The 18,343-nt window shown below is 36.6% G+C and overlaps 1 protein-coding gene across 1 annotated transcript in view; it reads left to right on the top strand.

Moving 5' to 3' along the window:
* Positions 1-18,343, top strand: part of ppfia2 (PTPRF interacting protein alpha 2) — a 203,094-nt gene that overhangs the window by 126,480 nt on the left and 58,271 nt on the right. Inside the window, exons 10-18 of the mRNA XM_069904026.1 lie at positions 1,643-1,774; positions 2,398-2,460; positions 3,135-3,226; positions 8,737-8,875; positions 10,683-10,903; positions 11,735-11,975; positions 12,336-12,365; positions 14,258-14,385; positions 15,196-15,371. Of these exons, the coding sequence (XP_069760127.1) occupies positions 1,643-1,774; positions 2,398-2,460; positions 3,135-3,226; positions 8,737-8,875; positions 10,683-10,903; positions 11,735-11,975; positions 12,336-12,365; positions 14,258-14,385; positions 15,196-15,371 (1,222 nt within the window). The remainder of the gene's footprint in view (positions 1-1,642; positions 1,775-2,397; positions 2,461-3,134; positions 3,227-8,736; positions 8,876-10,682; positions 10,904-11,734; positions 11,976-12,335; positions 12,366-14,257; positions 14,386-15,195; positions 15,372-18,343) is intronic.

Genomic DNA, 18,343 nt, shown 5'->3' with positions numbered 1-18,343 from the left:
TTTTTATGAAACTATTAATAACGTAACATTTCTTACTTATTTCTAAATTTAACCCCACTATGCGCAAATGTAAAATGTAAATGCGTGTGTATAATAAAATCCCATTCTGAAAAGTCAATTTTTAAAACTTCACCATCATTTTATTCTTGCTTGAAAGTCTTAAAGTCTCAGTTCAGAAATAATTACAATCTGCTTTTAAACATCATATCTTCAGGTGTCTTTACTCACAATTCTGCCCTCTTTTCAAAGAGACAGAGAATGTGGCTATTTTCTTCCACGATGAATCCACAAACGTAGACAAGTGGCTATTCTATGATGAATTCACAAACCCAGACAAGGGTTAAATGAAGTGGCCATACAATAAAATTCTCTCCTCCTTTCCAAAGAGACAGCGAAGTGGTCTTCCTAATTTCCAAATTCACTGATTCTATGATACCCCTTTTCTATGTGTAACACACACACAACAGCGCCTTTTCTGGTTACTGTAACTCAACCCTGTCTTTCACAAGGTTTCAAACCCTGTGTGTCACAGGTTTTTGACTTCTGTACTCTGAAAACTGAACTGTTCTAAAAATGTCTGAATTCAATAATATATTTCTACAAATCATATGACCATTTAAATAATCAATGAGGTCAGTTCCAATTCTTTAAAATCATGTGATCAGTTATTGGAATTTTAAACAGTTGCAAACCCCAGTTTCTTGTAAACCATGTGATCCTCATACCTCTGTCTTGTAGACAACACGACTCTGAAACATTACTTCACTTCTGTCTCAAAGGCTTAAGTATGTTACTCACGTGGCTGAGTTTCATTTCTCTTGTTCAAGAGGCCTTAAATGGTTTAGTTTAAAAACAGGTGGCTTCCTTCAGCAGTTCTTATTGAGTACTTCGATACCTCAGATTTTAATAAAGCAAACACCCCATTGTTCTTAAATAATTAAGACCTACTTCAAAGCCATTAGCTTTGTCTTTCCAAGACATGTCGACCCAGAAAATGAACTATCTTCTCTGAAAACAATGGTTCTCTGTAAATGTGCTGTGAATTGTGTGTGACCCTGTACCAGCCCACAATTAACTTACTAAAAATACAGATACAATATTTTAACTCTATAATTTACTTTACTAAGACATTTTTATATATGGGAAATATAATTTAACACTAAATTAAAGGTTTACACAAATAAGTTACAGAAGGAAATTAACAAAATTATTATTTCATCAAAAGATTCTGTCAGGTTAGTCAACGGTGATTTGCATTAAGCAAAACCATCTTGCATTAAAATTTAAATTTCTCTAAGTGCCCATTAACATTTTTTTAACCCCCTCTATCAGATTCTCTTTCACTAAGGTCAAATCAAATGGCCTGTGATTGCTTTGGTGTATCTTCAAATAAACAAACCATAAAGATTATAGATATATAAAGTAAAGCAAACTAAGTGGAACAAAATATAAACAGCAAATGAAAATGAGTTTGATCAGAAAAATATGAATGAATTAGTTCTAACAAAATATAGAAAGCTAAATCAAAACAAAAAAATAGATCTGTTCAGATCTGAGGATCCGAGTCGAACTTCAAAAGTAAATCACTATATTCTTGACTTTGTCAAGTAAATAGCGGACTGTTTTACTTCAAATATCTTAGGCCCGACAAAGAGAGAAAATGAATGAAGAACACAATAAGCGACTGTCCGACACAGTGGACAGATTGTTGACAGAGTCTAATGAGCGACTTCAGCTGCATCTAAAAGAAAGAATGGCTGCTTTGGAGGATAAGGTAAAATTTTAGATTTTTATTTTTCTGTGGTCTTAGTCATAGAGTTGTGCTGCACAAGAACAGGCCCTTCAGCCCATCATGCCCATGATGATCCTTTTGCCCCATTGGCATTTATCCCATGTGTCATTGAACACCTTATGACAGAGTGACATTTACTTCCAGATATTCAACCATTCACAAAACAAAACAACTGGTATCCACCGTTAGCTCGACTACACTTCCTCCCATCTCGTCACCTGTAAGGATGCTATCATTTCCATCTTGTTTCTCTGCCCTCGCCACTTCTACTCTCCAGATAAGGCCTTCCATTCCATAGCAGTTCGAGCCACACTATTTACAGTGCCAGTGACCTTGGTTCTAATTCACTGCTCTCTGTAAAGAATTTGAAAATTAAAAATATGAAATAAAAGACTTGCTTTCTGTTGCTTTCCAATCTGATAGTGAATCACAAGAAACTGTTGAGACTGTATAGACAAAGTCTTCTAATAATATAGCATAAGCACTTACAAGAAAATTTGCGTATTATAAACTAGTGATGTCCTTTATATGCAAATTCTGTTAATAAAATTAACATACCTGTTTAATCAAATGTCATATTTTACAAATTTTTTTTATTATTTTAGAATATATTGATACAGGAATCTGAACTCTTAAGAAAACAACTTGAAGAGTCTCTTCACGATAAGGTAACATTATTAAAGTTCAGGAGAAGGCACGATATAGTAAAATTGTTGGTAATTTGTTAAAGGTAGGGCTTTGGTAGCAGACCAAAGTTGATGATCCATGATGTCATCATGTATTTAAATAACATATAAAGACCATTATTATATTGTTAAATATTCACAAACAGTTCAACATGCTTCTTTATCTCTGTTCCATATAGCCTTCAATACAATTCAGTTAGTTTGGTACTTTGATTAACAGTTACATATCAAAATCAAATTACACCAAAAGAGCACATAATTAGCACTGTGTAAATGAATTTATCACATTTTAAAATAGCGTGCATACACAATTTTATTATTGGAAGGCATAGTAGCATTATGGCACTATTAAGAAAACTATCAATTAATTGTCATCAATTTTCTACCTTCTCATTCAATCATTGATTGTTTAATTCAGCTAGCAAGTGCTTTTGTGAAGAAACATTTCTGCTGATTGCATTAGTATCCCAAGATTCAATAATTGTGGCACAGTGCTGTTGGTGGATTAGTAAATTATGATGTTGTTTTAATTTCAGTGGTAGTACTAAAATCAATTTATTTTTTGTGGCAAATTACAAATTACATTGTACTCTATTTTTTATATATATATATATTTTTTTTTTTTCATTGTTAAAACCTGTAACATTACTTACCAGGAACGACTAGCAGAAGAAGTAGAAAAATTTCATTCTGAGGTTCAACAAATGAAAATGCAATCTGTAGCTTTATTAGACCCAGCCATGCCCAGGTAAGTTGAAAGAATCATGTAAAGTAAATGCATGTGGATGTTCATTTGAAATAGAACAGCACTTATAATATAAGTCAGTCCCTCGCTCTTTGCACAGCACTGAAAAAAAATTAAATTAAAATATGCATCTCCATCTGTTCATGACTGCCCCTTCACTTTTCATTCATTTAAGAAGTGTGAATGTTTCTGGCCAAGCTTTCAGTTATCACACATCCCAAATTAAATGTTAGAAGGTAATACTGAACAGCTTTCTTAAAATGTTAATAATAGTGTAGTGGAGATGGGTGGGGAGTTTCAGGATTTACATCTAATGAATGTTGGTGATATATTTCCAAATATAATAGCACTGTTGGCTGTAACTTCTATCACTTAACTGATGGTTAAGAGTAGATCAGCTAAGTGTTAATTAGCCAGTTTGGATTTCTCCTACTTGTTGAAGACCAGTCATACCTGGGAAATTTTCCATGTTGGGTAAATATGAGAGTTGTAACTCTACATAAAAAAGCTTGACTAGAGATGCAGCTAATTATTGAGTCCCATGACCAGTACTAAATCCTGATCAAAGGCTTATTTTCTGTTTCTAAGCATTACTTTGCAAAGTGCTTGGTGAATCTAATTAGACGAAGACTTGTATGTTGAAGGCCTTAGGAGGAAACTGAGCTGGATCACTCATTTGGCACCACTGGCACGTTAATGGCCTTTCATTCATCAACTTTGTCTTTGGCAACTCATCTATGTTCAGCCATAGTTGAGTGTTAGGATGTTCTTCGATCAACAGCTTCATGTTCGCTGTTTAATTCTCAGCCACTATTCATAATTAGGTATGGCAGAACTGTAGAGCTATGATCCATTGGTTCTGGTGTCAATTATCCCTTACTAATCAAGAGCCCATCTGTTACATTGCAGACCAGCAGCAATAGAAATTCACCAAGACAGCGTTATTTTTAAAACATATTTATTACTAACTTCTAATACTATAACACCATAAGTTAATTATCTAACCTTAACCCTCAACTATGCAGAAATATACGTGTGTGTGTGTGTGTGTGTGTGAGAGAGAGAGAGATCCAGTACCATTACAGCTTAGGCACAATTCTGGAAAGTTATTCCAGTTAGTCTTAGAAATTCAGTGTTGACATGAAGACTCTAAAATTGAGGTAAAGAAGTAATCACAAAGGAGGTGGGAGAGACCGAGTAACCAAACTGATGAAAACTCACGAATCCTTGTTGCATTGTTTCCAGATTTAATGTCTTTTCAGATGAGTAGTTATCACAACTCCCCTTTTCCTTTTGTAGGGAAATGAAACAAGTAACTCTCACAGTGCCTCCAGAACCCAGGCATGACCGTTGCAATGGTCATGATCCAAATACAGTAATTCTCCTGCTTTCAACAATCCAAAGATGGGTCAATAAAAGTGACCTTTCCTTTGGTCATGGTGTGGTCCAATAATCCCATTGACAGGGAGAATCAAACAAATTGCACATAACCACACAGAGTCACCCTGCTGCTCACAAAGAATGCTGATCCTTTAATGTTGGTCACATGACTCTCTCCACCTGTGTCTGGAACACTTCCTCTCTCCTCTTCAAAGTATTAACTTTGGGCACAGTCTGTACCTTATTGTTGCCACCCCCAATTTCTCCAAAACTGTGCAGGTTTGCAGCTTGATTTATTAATGCTTAAAGTGACAATCCCACTAAAATTAAAATGGGATCTTGTAATACCATCAAATTTAATGGACCCAGAGACTTGGCCACCACAGTCTCTGTAGTCACCCATTGGATTGTTTCAGGAATCATGTTATTCTCCCACATTCTCAATAGCCCTCAGATTTTACTATTCAACAGCACACTGGCAACATTTGACAAATCCTCTATAGAGAAATATTATTTATTGAATATTTTATTTCTCATTTGTTAATGCTTCGAGAAAGAGTTTATCCAAAATTATTATTAAACATTTATTTTAATAAGAAAAAGTTTAACATTATATATGTTGAAAGAAGAGAAAACATGCAGATGTTGTTGAAAATTTTCAATAAATATTTAGTTCGGCCCTCGACTTAGTCCAAGTTTTTAATTTTGGCCCTCCGTGAATTTGAGTTTGACACCCCTGGTCTACCATATCATATGAACTCGAGACAACATCTTACATGCTGTCACTATCTTTTCTCAATTTAAAAAAAAATCCCAGATATTTCTTAAAATGGTAGTTAATTTTAATTTTTTAGATTATAAAACCACAATCTTTCTGGCTTTCAGAAAGAATGATCAGTAAAAACAATAGCTCGGGAATTCAAGCAGAAGGTGCTGTTTTGTTCAGTGCTATATACAGTATCTGAAAATATTTTTTTCCATGGAGAAACAGGATTGTACCCAGTTATTGTTTGACACCAACTAATAAATTTTAACTAAGGCACATCTGATCACAAATTATCATTGTTCAACTAACACAATTTCCACATCACACATTCATCAGACTTAATTCCATGCACGTTACTTTTGCAGCAGTGCCCAGAAAAGTAGCGTACCTGTTTGTCAGGAGTGGCCGTCATTAACATTTCTGAATCAACTAATTAATAGTTCTACTCTTGGGTTGGACTCCACTCAGATAAATCTCATTACATACTTCTTCTCCACTGAATACCATCCACTCCACCTCAGTATCAAACACTCATCTACCAACTGCATTCTTTCGATCTGTGAACTTCCAACTCCCCAGTCCATTTACACCTAGCTAAGCAATTCACCTCCTCTGCCCAGCAAACTGGCAATCCTCAGCTAGCTAAACCACCAAGGCTGCAAGATCAACTCGTGCTACTGATAGCCTACCTGTGCTCGCCCAATCTTGAAATTCAAGCCCAGTCCTAAACTCTACATTTGCAGTCACACAAATGACTAAATGCATTCGCACTACTAAAGTTTGGTGAAGCAGACTCATTTCTATGGACATATCAATTTAGATTGATGATACTATAAATTTAGATTGAAGAGACCATATGTGGTCTTTGGGGGATAAACTCTGGTCAGCGAGGATACAACAGCAAAACTGCACATTTTAGCAAGGATAGCTGTCCTGAACAAACTGGCTGCCAGGCAAAAGCAAAGGCACTGTCAGTGGAAACTTTGGAAGGATGAATGTAGTTTTCCTGTGAAAGGACAGGCAATATGGTCTTAAAATCTTTGCCATTCTCTCAGGATGTAATCTCAGCAATCCTAACAATCTGTTAATGGTCAGATTAGAGGACTGGTGTGACATCATGTCACCTACTTTGCTCACTCTCACTGCCGCACTGCACCATAGATCCAGGTTTCGTCTATCACTGTCTGTGCAGAGTTTCCACATTCTCCTTGTGATCACATCATTTCCTTTGGAGGCTCTAGGCTCTTCCCCGTATCCCAAAGCAGGTTAGTAGGTTATTTGGCCGCAGTTAGCACCAGTGTGTAAGGTGAGATATGATATCGGATTCATGTAAATGGGTAGCTGATGACCAGCATAGTCCCTTGTGCCAAAGGTGTGTTTCCATGCTGTTTTTCTCTGAGTCCTCCTTTGTAGAGTGGCCCATAATAGTCTTAATTTGAGTCCTTAGCTGCAGAATGTGTGTGTGATCTTGCCATCCAGCAAGCTGGCAATCTATGGAATGTTTTGTTTTTGCTCTCATTAAATGCTGATGTTGATCAACATTTCAGCCCATAACCCGAAGTACCCTCAGAACAGCACTCTACCAGCCAATCAACATCAATGTGCCATCCCGGAATAACTGTGAGCCTGAGTTGATTGGGTTGGAGAGAGATGGTTTTTGCTAATGGTCCTGATCTAGTCCTGGGGTCATGCTGGTAATCAGATAAGCAGTAAGGGTGGGGTAGCAGCAGACAAACATAGAACCTTGAAATTGAAACAGTAGAGATTGGTGGCTTTGGAGATGTAAAGTTTACGGGAAGGATTGATAGGATCACCAGTCTTGGTTCAGGGTGGTAGACTGGTGAATGTATGGGTTTGAGGCCTGATCTGATTGGGCAGTTGGAGGGTGAAGAACTGTGGAGTCAGGGCTTGGGCTGATTGGAGGGTCTTATTGAAGATTGGTGCCTATGGGTCAGTATCAATTTATGAATAAATGTGGAGGAACAAGTTGTGGAACAGTAAGGCCGTGAAAAATAGAGCTGCATGCTTATTCAAATCAAATCTGAAGGGAGTGTGGGTTGAGGTTGGGTGGAATTTGAGAATATGCATTAATTATGAGAATCCTCAGCCCCTTAGCTGGTCAAACCCTCGGCAAGAATCATCCCAATAATGATCAGCACCATCACCTTCATGAAGGTTTGCTCCAGTTGTCTCCATTTGTGTGCCAGGAAGTTCTGCAAGACAATGGGATCTATTTCAGTGAGTGTCATCAGATCTGTTCAGGTGATGTGGCTGTGTGCAAGCATTATGATATGCTTGTGAAGCTTGCAGATCAATTACTGTAGCTGGCCATTCAGGCTACCTGGCTTACTAATGATATGCGATTTGTGCCAATTTGATGGGTAGGCATCACAAAATAATTATAAGGAGATTAATTGATTTGAACTGTTAATGCTATTTATCTCATGCCTGATCTGCTGAGTATTTCCAGCATTTTTTACTTTTATTCCAGCATCAGCAATTTTCTTTTCAGTTTCAAAATTGTTATGCTATCTGCATTTCGAGCAACAGGCATGTATTGATTTTGCGTCGTGCTGACTTTCAGAGCCACCAGATTTTCCTGGCTATAGTTCTCAGAATTAATTGTGACAGAAGTATTTGTGCCATGTTTGACAAAAAAAGGTGTTTGTGATCTGGTGGGAGAAATTACTAGAGCAAAAGTGAAATATAGTTGCTATTTCAAGTCTGTATATTTTTGCATTCGTATGACAGATTTCATTTATCCATAAGTTAAAGCTGAAATGCAAGTCATGAATTTCAAAAGTCTAACTTTGGACAGGTGGTATTTAGAGATGAAGTCTTGTTTAATTATGGAAAGCATATCTTTTTCAATCCAAGATAAGATGTCTTTTTATAAGTTGAAGTGGACTCCATTTGTTAAGTATATGCAATTAAGTTTGATTTAAGTATGTTCTTAGATGTGATATTTTAGATCTGATCAAAAAAAATTAAATTATTTTTATTTGTCATATTTTTCTTTTTTTGTGTGTGTTTTTTTTAATACATAATATTATTAATTTTACTAATTCTTCACTCTTTATTTTCGGGGAGGGGAAGGGTGGTTTTTTTTTATATATATAGATTTTTAGTTCTTGTATATGTAGGGGGGGTTAGATTGAATTAAGTTAGGTTATTAATGTTGTATTGTAATTATTTTATTTTATATCTTTTCTTTAAATGTAATCTTTCTTTTTATTCCTGTGATAAAACCTTTAAATAAAGTTTAAAAAAAATGAATTTCAAAAGTCCATTAAAATAATTTTTGGACATGGATGATCTCCCGTCCATACTATTTTTAGCAAGATAATCTACTTATTGGCACCTGCAGGCCACTTCTGGACCCTTCACCTGATAAGCGGTATTCCATGGGCTCATTGATAGACAGCCAATCTGACCATTTTAGGTCTTCCAAAGTGCTAAGAAGATCACAGAAAGGACATGCAATAAGCCGCAGAGAAGAACCAAAGGTTTGTACATCAAGTTTGAGTTAATGCATAAATATATCAGCACTGAAACAAATGTTATCTGATGTGAACCCATTTACGTTTGTAGAATTAAATAAGAATAAATTTGGCATGTTCTCATAATTTTATTTAAAATGGCTTTGTTGCATATTTACCAAAATAAATTAGATATTGTAGTCAAGAATGAACGAACATAATTTCTAATCAAAGTAGAAACTAGATCATTTAAAAGTTAACAAAGTTAATGTAGACCATTGCGTATGACTATGTATGAAATTAATAACTTTTCACTAACAAGCAGGGAAAAAAATTAAAGGAATGCCACATAGAATAATTGCCAAGGTGAGTTTTATATTTATTGCAACTATTCATCTTACCATTTAACCTTGAAAAATAGGTGTCTTTAAGTTCAAGCCCTTAATTCTATTCCAAGATCTTTTATCTGGTGAGAGACCGAGGAGAGGAGGAGTGATGGTTGCTGAGGATCAATGAGGTGGGCTGACTAGAGCTGATTTCATCCCATCGTAGCATGTATTTGTGAAGGTTTAGAGATTTCCAACTAGCAAACTTGTTTCCTCAGACCCATCAGAGAAACACTGCTGCATCCACTACCAATAAGCAGAGCTGCAAAAGTATTGATCCGTGCAGTTCTTCTCTCACCTATTTTTAGCTCTCAGGTTTCTTAGCTGCAGAAAAACAGAGGGTCAGTGGTAAATATTAACTCTTTGGGACACATTTCATTGTTAAAATATTTAAATAAGGGATTAGATTTCTCAAAGCAAGTTTCCCCCTAGCTCTGCCCTACCTCCATTATAATTGCAAGTGAGCAGAATGGAGATGAGTTGGGTTTTGGTTTGAGATCTTTTACATCTGAAGTTCTTATTTTGCCTATCCCACCTTCTTCTTTGGCTTGGCTTCGCGGATGAAGATTTATAGAGGGGTATGTCCACGTCTCCTGCAGGCTCGTTGGTGACTGACAAGTCCGATGCGGGACAGGCAGGCATGGTTGCAGCGGTTGCAAGGGAAAATTGGTGGGTTGGGGTTTTCCCTCCTTTTTCTTTTGTCAGTGAGGTGGCCTCTGCGGTCTTCTTCCAAGGAGGTCGCTGTCCGCCGAACTGTGAGGCGCCAAGATGCACGGTTGGAGGCGAAATCAGCCCACTGGCGGTGGTCAATGTGGCAGGCACCAAGAGATTTCTTGAAGCAGTCCTTGTACCTCTTCTTTGGTGCACCTCTGTCACGGTGGCCAGTGGAGAGCTCGCCCTAGAACACGATCTTGGGAAGGCGACGGTCCTCCATTCTGGAGACGTGACCTACCCAGCGCAGTTGGGTCTTCAGCAGCGTGGATTCGATTTGGAGGGAAAATTGCCCTAAAATATCTATGCTGATAAATGAAAAGAGTGCAAGTAAAATTCTACTTCAGCATGTGAAAAATAACAGTTGAGACTAAACTCAGTAAGCAACTTTTAAATTGATCAGATTTTTTACAGATTTGAAATGTAATCATTTTTGTTAATAGATCTAAAAATGTGAATTTGTAAAGATACAAGTCATACAGAAATAGTTTTTTTTTAAATCCAAGCTTGTACAGCAATAATGCTTTCTAGTTTTCCATTTACTCTTCTCGAGGAAATTGAAATGATGATATAGAAAGTTATGAAATACAAGATTCATGTTCTGGATTTATCTATCATGACTTCAGCAAAAGATTTTAATTTCTCCAAGCTTCTTCTGGATCTTCCACTAAAGTTATGCTCAATGACTAGAACAATCACCCCAGAAGTTTGACTTTTGTTTTTTTGATGCGTTTCAGATACAGACACTCGGAGACCAGGAATGGAGGAGAACTCGGCACATTGGTATGGTGAGCAACCATCAGTGTGAAAGTGACACCGAAATGTCTGACATTGATGACGATGATGGAGAAACAATATTCAGTTCCGTGGACCTTCTATCGCCCAGTGGCCACTCTGATGCTCAGACACTGGCCATGATGTTACAAGAGCAGCTTGATGCTATTAACAATGAAATAAGGTGGATTCTGTTCTTGCCATCATATTGTCTTTCAATAATTATTTATGATCATGAGAGAATTAAGACTAATTTAATCCATGAATTATGATTTAGCCGATATGTTTTAATTTGGAGAAATGAGTAACTGTACAAATGGGACTAGTGTGAAAGGTATTCTCGAGGAAACCCGTGCAAGCAATTGACAGCGCAATCTTTAATAAGGGGACTTGGGTGGTGGAAGGCATTTGCAGGATATTTGGTTTGAAATCTCAAATAATCAGTTCAACTTTATATTTAGATGCGTTCTGGTACCTGATATTCAGCTGAGATCACTATATTGAAAGAACGATGAAGATCACATTAAAAATAATTCAGATGTCCTGAGTATTTCCAGCATCATATATATATATTTCAGGGGATATGTGTTTCATAGTTTCCTCCTCAAATCCATAGAAATCTCAGCCTTTTCCATTGGGATACAGACTGTAAATGCTTGAGCAAAGCCGAAAGCATAATCTTTTCATGAGATGTACTATGGCTGTCAGTATCTGCATTCCCCAATTGTCATTGGAAAAAATGGTGAGGCACCATCATGAATTGATGCAGTTCATATTGCTTTAGGAAAGACTGCACAAAAAGATCAGATTTTCATGACTTATGGATATTATTTAAAGTGATGAATTCTTATCACAGTCCAAAAATTTTAAGGTTGCTATTTCTAAAGTATGATACACTATTTAAGTATCTACCTGTATAATGTTTTAAGCTATTTGAATGACTTAAAATGTATTGTTGAGACGTGAAAGAACTAAAAGGTATGACTTTTACCTTAAAACCATTTGGATTTTTCAGGTTAATCCAGGAAGAGAAAGAATCAACCGAACTTCGTGCTGAAGAAATTGAGAATCGAGTGGGCAGTGTTAGCCTTGAAGGTCTAAATTTGGCCAGAATGCATCCAGCAAGATCTATTACAGGCTCTGTTACTGCTTCATCATTAGCTAGCTCCTCCCCTCCTATAAGTGGGCACTCAACACCCAAATTCAGAGCACGCAGCCCTGCCCGAGACATTGATCGTATGGGCGTCATGACACTGGTACGTTTTTGGATGAAATGCAGAGGTTTATTTCTGAATTTTTTTTTGAGCACACTTACTGAGTACAATTTAATATGAATTATTCAAACATACACAAAGCAACCTACAATTAAATTATTTGCATTTCAAATTTATAGATCACAGAAAGAATAGTTGTCAAAGTTCAACCCTAACATAGAGACTTTCATGATATTTTTGAATGGAAAGTCTAGTTTCGAAAGCATGTTAAAAGGTCTAGTTGTAAGCATCTCTTTTGGTTTGTTATGTATAATGCACAATTGACTGTCATTCAAAGTAAAATTTAAATGCTTATAATGGCAACCTGCTTAATTTTATGCCTTTACTCTTTTGCAAAATCAGCCTAGTGATCTGAGGAAACATCGAAGAAAGGTAATCATATGCATAAAGTTAATTTTAAAAAGAATCTTTAACATGTTTACAAAATAAATTTAAAGTCATTTATTTGATGTTGATATTCCTGTGGATACCCCAGGCTCCTGTGGAAGGCAAGGAGGAGATTACTGAGCCTCTGGTCTTTGAATCATCAATTGGGATGGGAGAGGTTCCAGAGGATTGAAAGGTTGCAGATATTGTTCTTTAATTCAAGAAAGGGAGTAGAGTTAGCCCAAGAAATTATAGATCAGCGAGTGTTACTTCAGTGGTTGGTAAGTTGATGGAGAAGATTCTGAAAGGCAGGATTTATGATTATTTGGAGAGGTATAATATGATTCGGAATAGTCAGCATGGCTTTGTCAAGGGCAGGTCATGCCTTACGAACCTGATTGAATATTTTGAGGATTTGTCTAAACACATTGATGAAGGAAGAGCAGTAGATGTAGTGTATATGGATTTCAGCAATGCATTTGATCAGGTACCCCATGCAAGGCTTATTGAGAAAGTAAGAATGCATGGGATTCAAGGGGAAATTGCTTTGTGGATCTGGAACCGGCTTGCCCATAGAAGGCAGAGTGGTTGTAGACAGGTCGTATTCTGCAAAGGTTGAGAGTGTTGTGGATAGTGTGGGGGGGGGCTGTCAGGCTGCAAAACTGAGCTGAGAAGTGGCAGATGGAGTTCAACGCAGATAAGCATGAAATGGTTCATTTTGGTAGGTCAAATATGATGGCAGAATACAGTATTAATGGTAAGACTCCTAGCATTGTGGAGGATTAGAGGGATCTTGGGGTCAGAGTCCAAAGGATGCTCAAAGCAGCTGTGCAGGTTGATTCTGTGGTTAAGGAAGCAAATAGTTTATTGGCCTTCATTAATCATGTATTTGAAATGATGAGCTGAGAGGTAATGTTGCAGCTATACAGGACCGTGGTCAGACCCTAATTGGAGTACTGTGCTCAGTTCTGGTTGCTTCATTACCGGAAGGATGTGGAAGCCATGAAAAGGGTACAGAGGAAGTTTAGAAGGATGTTGCCTGGATTGGGGAGAATTCCTTATGAAAACAGGTTGTGTGAACTCAGCCTCTTCTCCTTTGAGTGACAGAGGATGAGAGGTGACCTGATTAAGGTGTATAAGATGATGAGAGGCATTAATCGTGTGGATAGTCAGGCTTTTTCCCAGGGCTGAAATGGTTGCGACAAGTGGACACAGGTTTAAGGTGCCAGAGAATAGGTACAGAGGAGATATCAGGGGTAAGTTTTTTATGCAAAGAGTGGTGGGTGCACGCAAAGGGCTGTCAGCAGCAATGGTGGAGGTGGATATGATAGGGTCTTTCGAGAGACTTTTGGATAGATACATGGAGCTTAAAAAAATAGAGGGCTATGGGTATGTGGTAATCCATTGAATATATGTTTGAATGTGCTGTGTATATGTTTGGATGTACTAGGACACGCTCCTAGCTGATTATGCCTGAGGCTCCTCCTGGCCCCTGAATAAAGGCAACTGTGCCACAGGCCCCTCCTCGGTTCAGCGCAGTCGACCACCATGGGTGGACATCCATTCTATTGTTAATAAAAGCCAATCAGTTTCTCTACAACTGCTAGTCTTTGAAGTTATTGATGGTGCATCAGGGTAAGCCTGGTAAATTTTTGGCTAGGGCAGGTTTGGCCAAAGGACCTGGATTGGGCTTTAGATTTTCTTTTTGTACATTTCTCTCCGTTCAGAACTCTTGTAATTAGATGTAAGCAAATGTTAATTATTGCTATTTAAATCATTTGATAATATATATTTAGTAAGAATTATTAGTGTGCTTCAGTTTTAAAAGTATTGTCAAACAGAGAAAATCAGCACTTAATATTTGTTTGATCCCAATGGTTTCTCTTCTTGCTGATCAGATTGCAGCTGTACAGGAAGATGGCCGCGAAGACAAAGCCACGATAAAATGTGAAACGTCACCTCCATCTTCACCAAGGCCCCTCAGAATGACGCACACCCTTCCATCTTACCATGATGATGTTCGGAGGTCAGTAGGTCCATTTCAGGATTCTATCCCTTTAAGTTCCTTCAAAAAATGTATAAATTGATATGCGCAATATTTACCTTTGAAATAGATCAGGTTGTGACATCAATAAATTTAATTTAAGGATAGGATAGTCCACAAAAATGTTGTACTGTATTAAATTGTTGTCATTCCAGTTGAAAAAACATTTCAAAGGGCTAATACCTACTAATTATTACTTCTTCATGGAATGAAATTATTTGAGTCCAGGCTGTGGATTAACCATATAACCATTTACGGAGCGGAAACAGGCCATGTCGGCCTTTTGAGTCCGGACCGGTTCACTAGAATGACTCCTCAAGCTCAAACCTCCCGCTCTCTGCCAATAACCCTCCAACCCCCTCACCTCCATGCACACCTTTTAACTCCAACCACAGACTGTTGTGATTTATTTCTTTCCTACCCTTTTAATGATGTGATAAATGAAAGGAATTCAAATTGATGGCACTTTTTTTCAGATACTCTTTCTTTTGCTGAACTTGTGCTAAGTTTATAAAGTAAGCAATTTTTCTAAAAAAATGTTTAATTTATGAATTTACAAATATTTCTTTTATATTATTTTCTAGAGATAATCCAAATTTCTGAAGTTAAATTTTCATGGCAACCTTGCATAATTTCATTTATAGACGGTGACCCATTAATTAAAGTGTTCGATGAGCTGAAAAATTATTTGCAAATTTCAAGATTTAAATTCAAGAAGATGAAGAATTATTTGCAAATTTGTTCAATGAGGAAAAATACTGTAAAATGCCAATATCTAATCTGCTCACTTAGTTTTTCAGCGTCAATAGAAGCAGAAATTAGCAATTATAGTAGTACAAGCAGCCAGGACTCGCTCCATAAATCACAAAAGAAGAAAGGTATCAAATCCTCAATAGGCCGTTTATTTGGCAAGAGAGAGAAAGGGCGTCTTGGACACCTTGCAAAAGATCATCTGGCCTCAGTACAAGGTTAGCAAACTAATATTTTCCATTGTACGGTGACCACATTTGCAGATATGTTTTGTTGGTGATTAAATAATATTCTGAGAATTATCATTTGTGTTGCTAGAAAGAAAAGCATTATCATCCACTTCATCAAACTAGATTAGACAAATGTCTAATATTTGAATGTTACTAGTTTTTATTCATCAAGGGAACTTAATCATAGTTTTACTTTAATAAAAATAATAGAAAACTGCCTTTTGGCCTTCATACTGAGGGTTAACAACCCCTTATCACTGATTCATTGCCAACTGGACTAAGCATTCATTTTACATTGCAGAAAGATAATACACAAAAGCAGATTATTTGGTGCTGTTATCCCTGCATTATGCAATTACTTCCATTCATCTTCTCTTTCACCAGGTACTTTCCTTTCAAAGAGTTACCTAATTCTATTTTGAAAGTTACCATTGAAGCAGCAAACGTTTCAGGCAGTACATTCCAGATCATTACAATTATCTTTTTCCACAGAGACACACAGGAAACTGCAGATGCTGGGATTTGAACCATCGTCTCTACCTGGTTCACCAGTCACCCGTGGAGTCTCCGACCCACCTCTCTTCCCCCGTCCTCTTTACACTGGCTTCTGTACTACATTTCCTTAATCCTGATGGAGAATTTCAGCTCACAACATCAACCATTCTTTTCTCCCATTGACACTGCCAGACCTGTTGAGTTTCTCTTGAAGAGTGTGTTTATTTTTTTTTCATGGTTTGGGTTATTTTGCCAATTATATAAACTTATTATCCTCAGTAATAATTAGCACTCACTCGTGCCAAACCATAAAAGTTCTAAACCAGGTTACCATCACCTTTGCCAGAAGAAATAATTTTCCTTTTTATTATTGAAACCCTTGAAAAGTTTAATGATAACTGTTTTATGTCATGCACACTAGACAATGTACATATTCACCAGAATTCTTACTTACAGGAGCTGCACAGACTACAATAGTATACATAATTCACTCCATTTAATCTCCACTTATTGTTCTGCAGTGCAGTGGAGATGAGCCTTTTATCCAGTCCAATCCAATTGAATATGTTTAGAGAACTATGATTTGAAGCTGTTTAAATTTATCAACAGATTAAGATCCATGGCATTAGAATGAATGCTTATTCATTTTACTTTCAACTATTGTTTCTAGAATTGTATGTTTTGCATAATTTCCTCAGCAATTTCTGAGAATCACTGTAAAATGCTATTTCTGCCATACCTTCAGTCTGATACTTATGAGATATCATCCTTCATTTACCTTTCACTGCTTTATTCTTGAAATAAGTTTGCAGATTTTTTTTGTGAATTTCATTTGATGCTATTTAATTATATTACCTTTATTTTTACATTTCTTTTACATTTCCATGTAGTTTAATACCTTCAAGTACTGAACTACATTTTTGCAACTAATTGGGGCATACCTGTATTTAGTTTATATTTTACCTGTCTCATATTTGAATTTTTTCCAATTTTTGTTCATTATTTTAGGAGTGCTAACATTCCTCCCAAAAAGTAATCCTGCTTATTTGTCTCCACTCTACCTATATCCAATTCATTCATCATTAAAATTTCAAATGATAAATGTTAGGAGAAATGCTGAAAATATTCACCAAATCAATGCAGCGTATGTAGAGTAATAAACACAGGTAATATTTTAAGTCAATGACCTATGGTCAGGGAAAAATAAATAATCATCACATTTAAGACGTAGGAGAAGAAGGATGAATGAAAATAACAGAAATAGGGTTTGAAACAAGAGTGACAGGAAAGTTTAAATGGGATACTTCAGGGGGAGAGCACTGAAGTTAGATTTTGAGGTTATGTAAAGAGGAGAAGATAAATAAACCTGACATTCTGTTTGTCACTTCAAGTCTCTGCCACATTGCTGTTCTAATACACACTCCTTTCTTCTAGCCTCTGACATTGTTCCAAATATAGTACTGCTCATTTCCAACTAGGTACATTACAGTCTTTCAGATACAATACTAAGTTAGTCAATTTCTGATGACTAGCAGTACAAGCCTTTAAATTTCACATTTTCAGCATCTGTCATCTTTATCTGGTACCTTCAGGTAAATATTATTCTCCTTGTTTTCCCCTAATTTACTACTGTACATACTATGCTATTTTAATTTCTTAGAATTACAGATAGCTATCTGGTACCATAACTGGGTTCAGTATCACTTGATATTTTGGCACAGTTTGTTTAATTTACTTCTAAACACATGTTTAATTTGCAAGTGAACAGTTTTGCCATGGACTACTGTATCTGGCAAACTTCAAACCTCAAATCTTGTGATGCTAACTTGACACCGCTGCTTTCAAATTGGCAGTAAATTTCCAGCTAATCCATGAATTAAATGCATATGAAGAACCCATTATTTAGCAATAGGGACAAACAATTACTTTCAATATTGAAAGTAAAACTCAGTAAATTGCTGGTTGATGATTGATTTGAAGCAGAATTCGGATAGCAAACTATGGAGTTTGATATTGTGGAAGTGCAAAAATATCTAAAGTCTACAGGACTGTTTTTGGAGTTTGTATTCTCTCGTTAACTATTAACTTTGCATGTCAAATTTTTCTGCCAAACACAGATTTATTAGCAGTCTTTTTTTGGGCCCTCATTATGACAGAAGCGAGGATGACTTGCGGAGCAGGCAATGTGCTAGAAGTAAAGGAAGAGAGAAAGGGAAGACCTTTTAGCTTGTAAATTACAAGCTAAAAAGTGAGAATGTCACTCATCCTAAGCTATCTTTAACCTTGCTCTTGTAAGAATCTACACAAAATTGAAATGCCTATCACAATCAGGTTTCAGAGTTAAAGGGATCCTACAAAAGCTTTCTGGTAGGTAGGAGCTTTTACCTATAACATTCTTTATGTTTATTTCTCAGCATATGTTTTCCCTCTTCGTGTGAAAACAAGAACCAAATCCAGATTCTCCT

The sequence above is a fragment of the Narcine bancroftii genome, chromosome 11 (genome assembly GCF_036971445.1).
Source record: "Narcine bancroftii isolate sNarBan1 chromosome 11, sNarBan1.hap1, whole genome shotgun sequence".
Lineage (NCBI taxonomy): Eukaryota > Metazoa > Chordata > Chondrichthyes > Torpediniformes > Narcinidae > Narcine > Narcine bancroftii.
The sequence above is the reverse complement of the archived record's forward strand: the minus strand, read 5'-3'. Positions and strand labels throughout refer to the sequence as shown.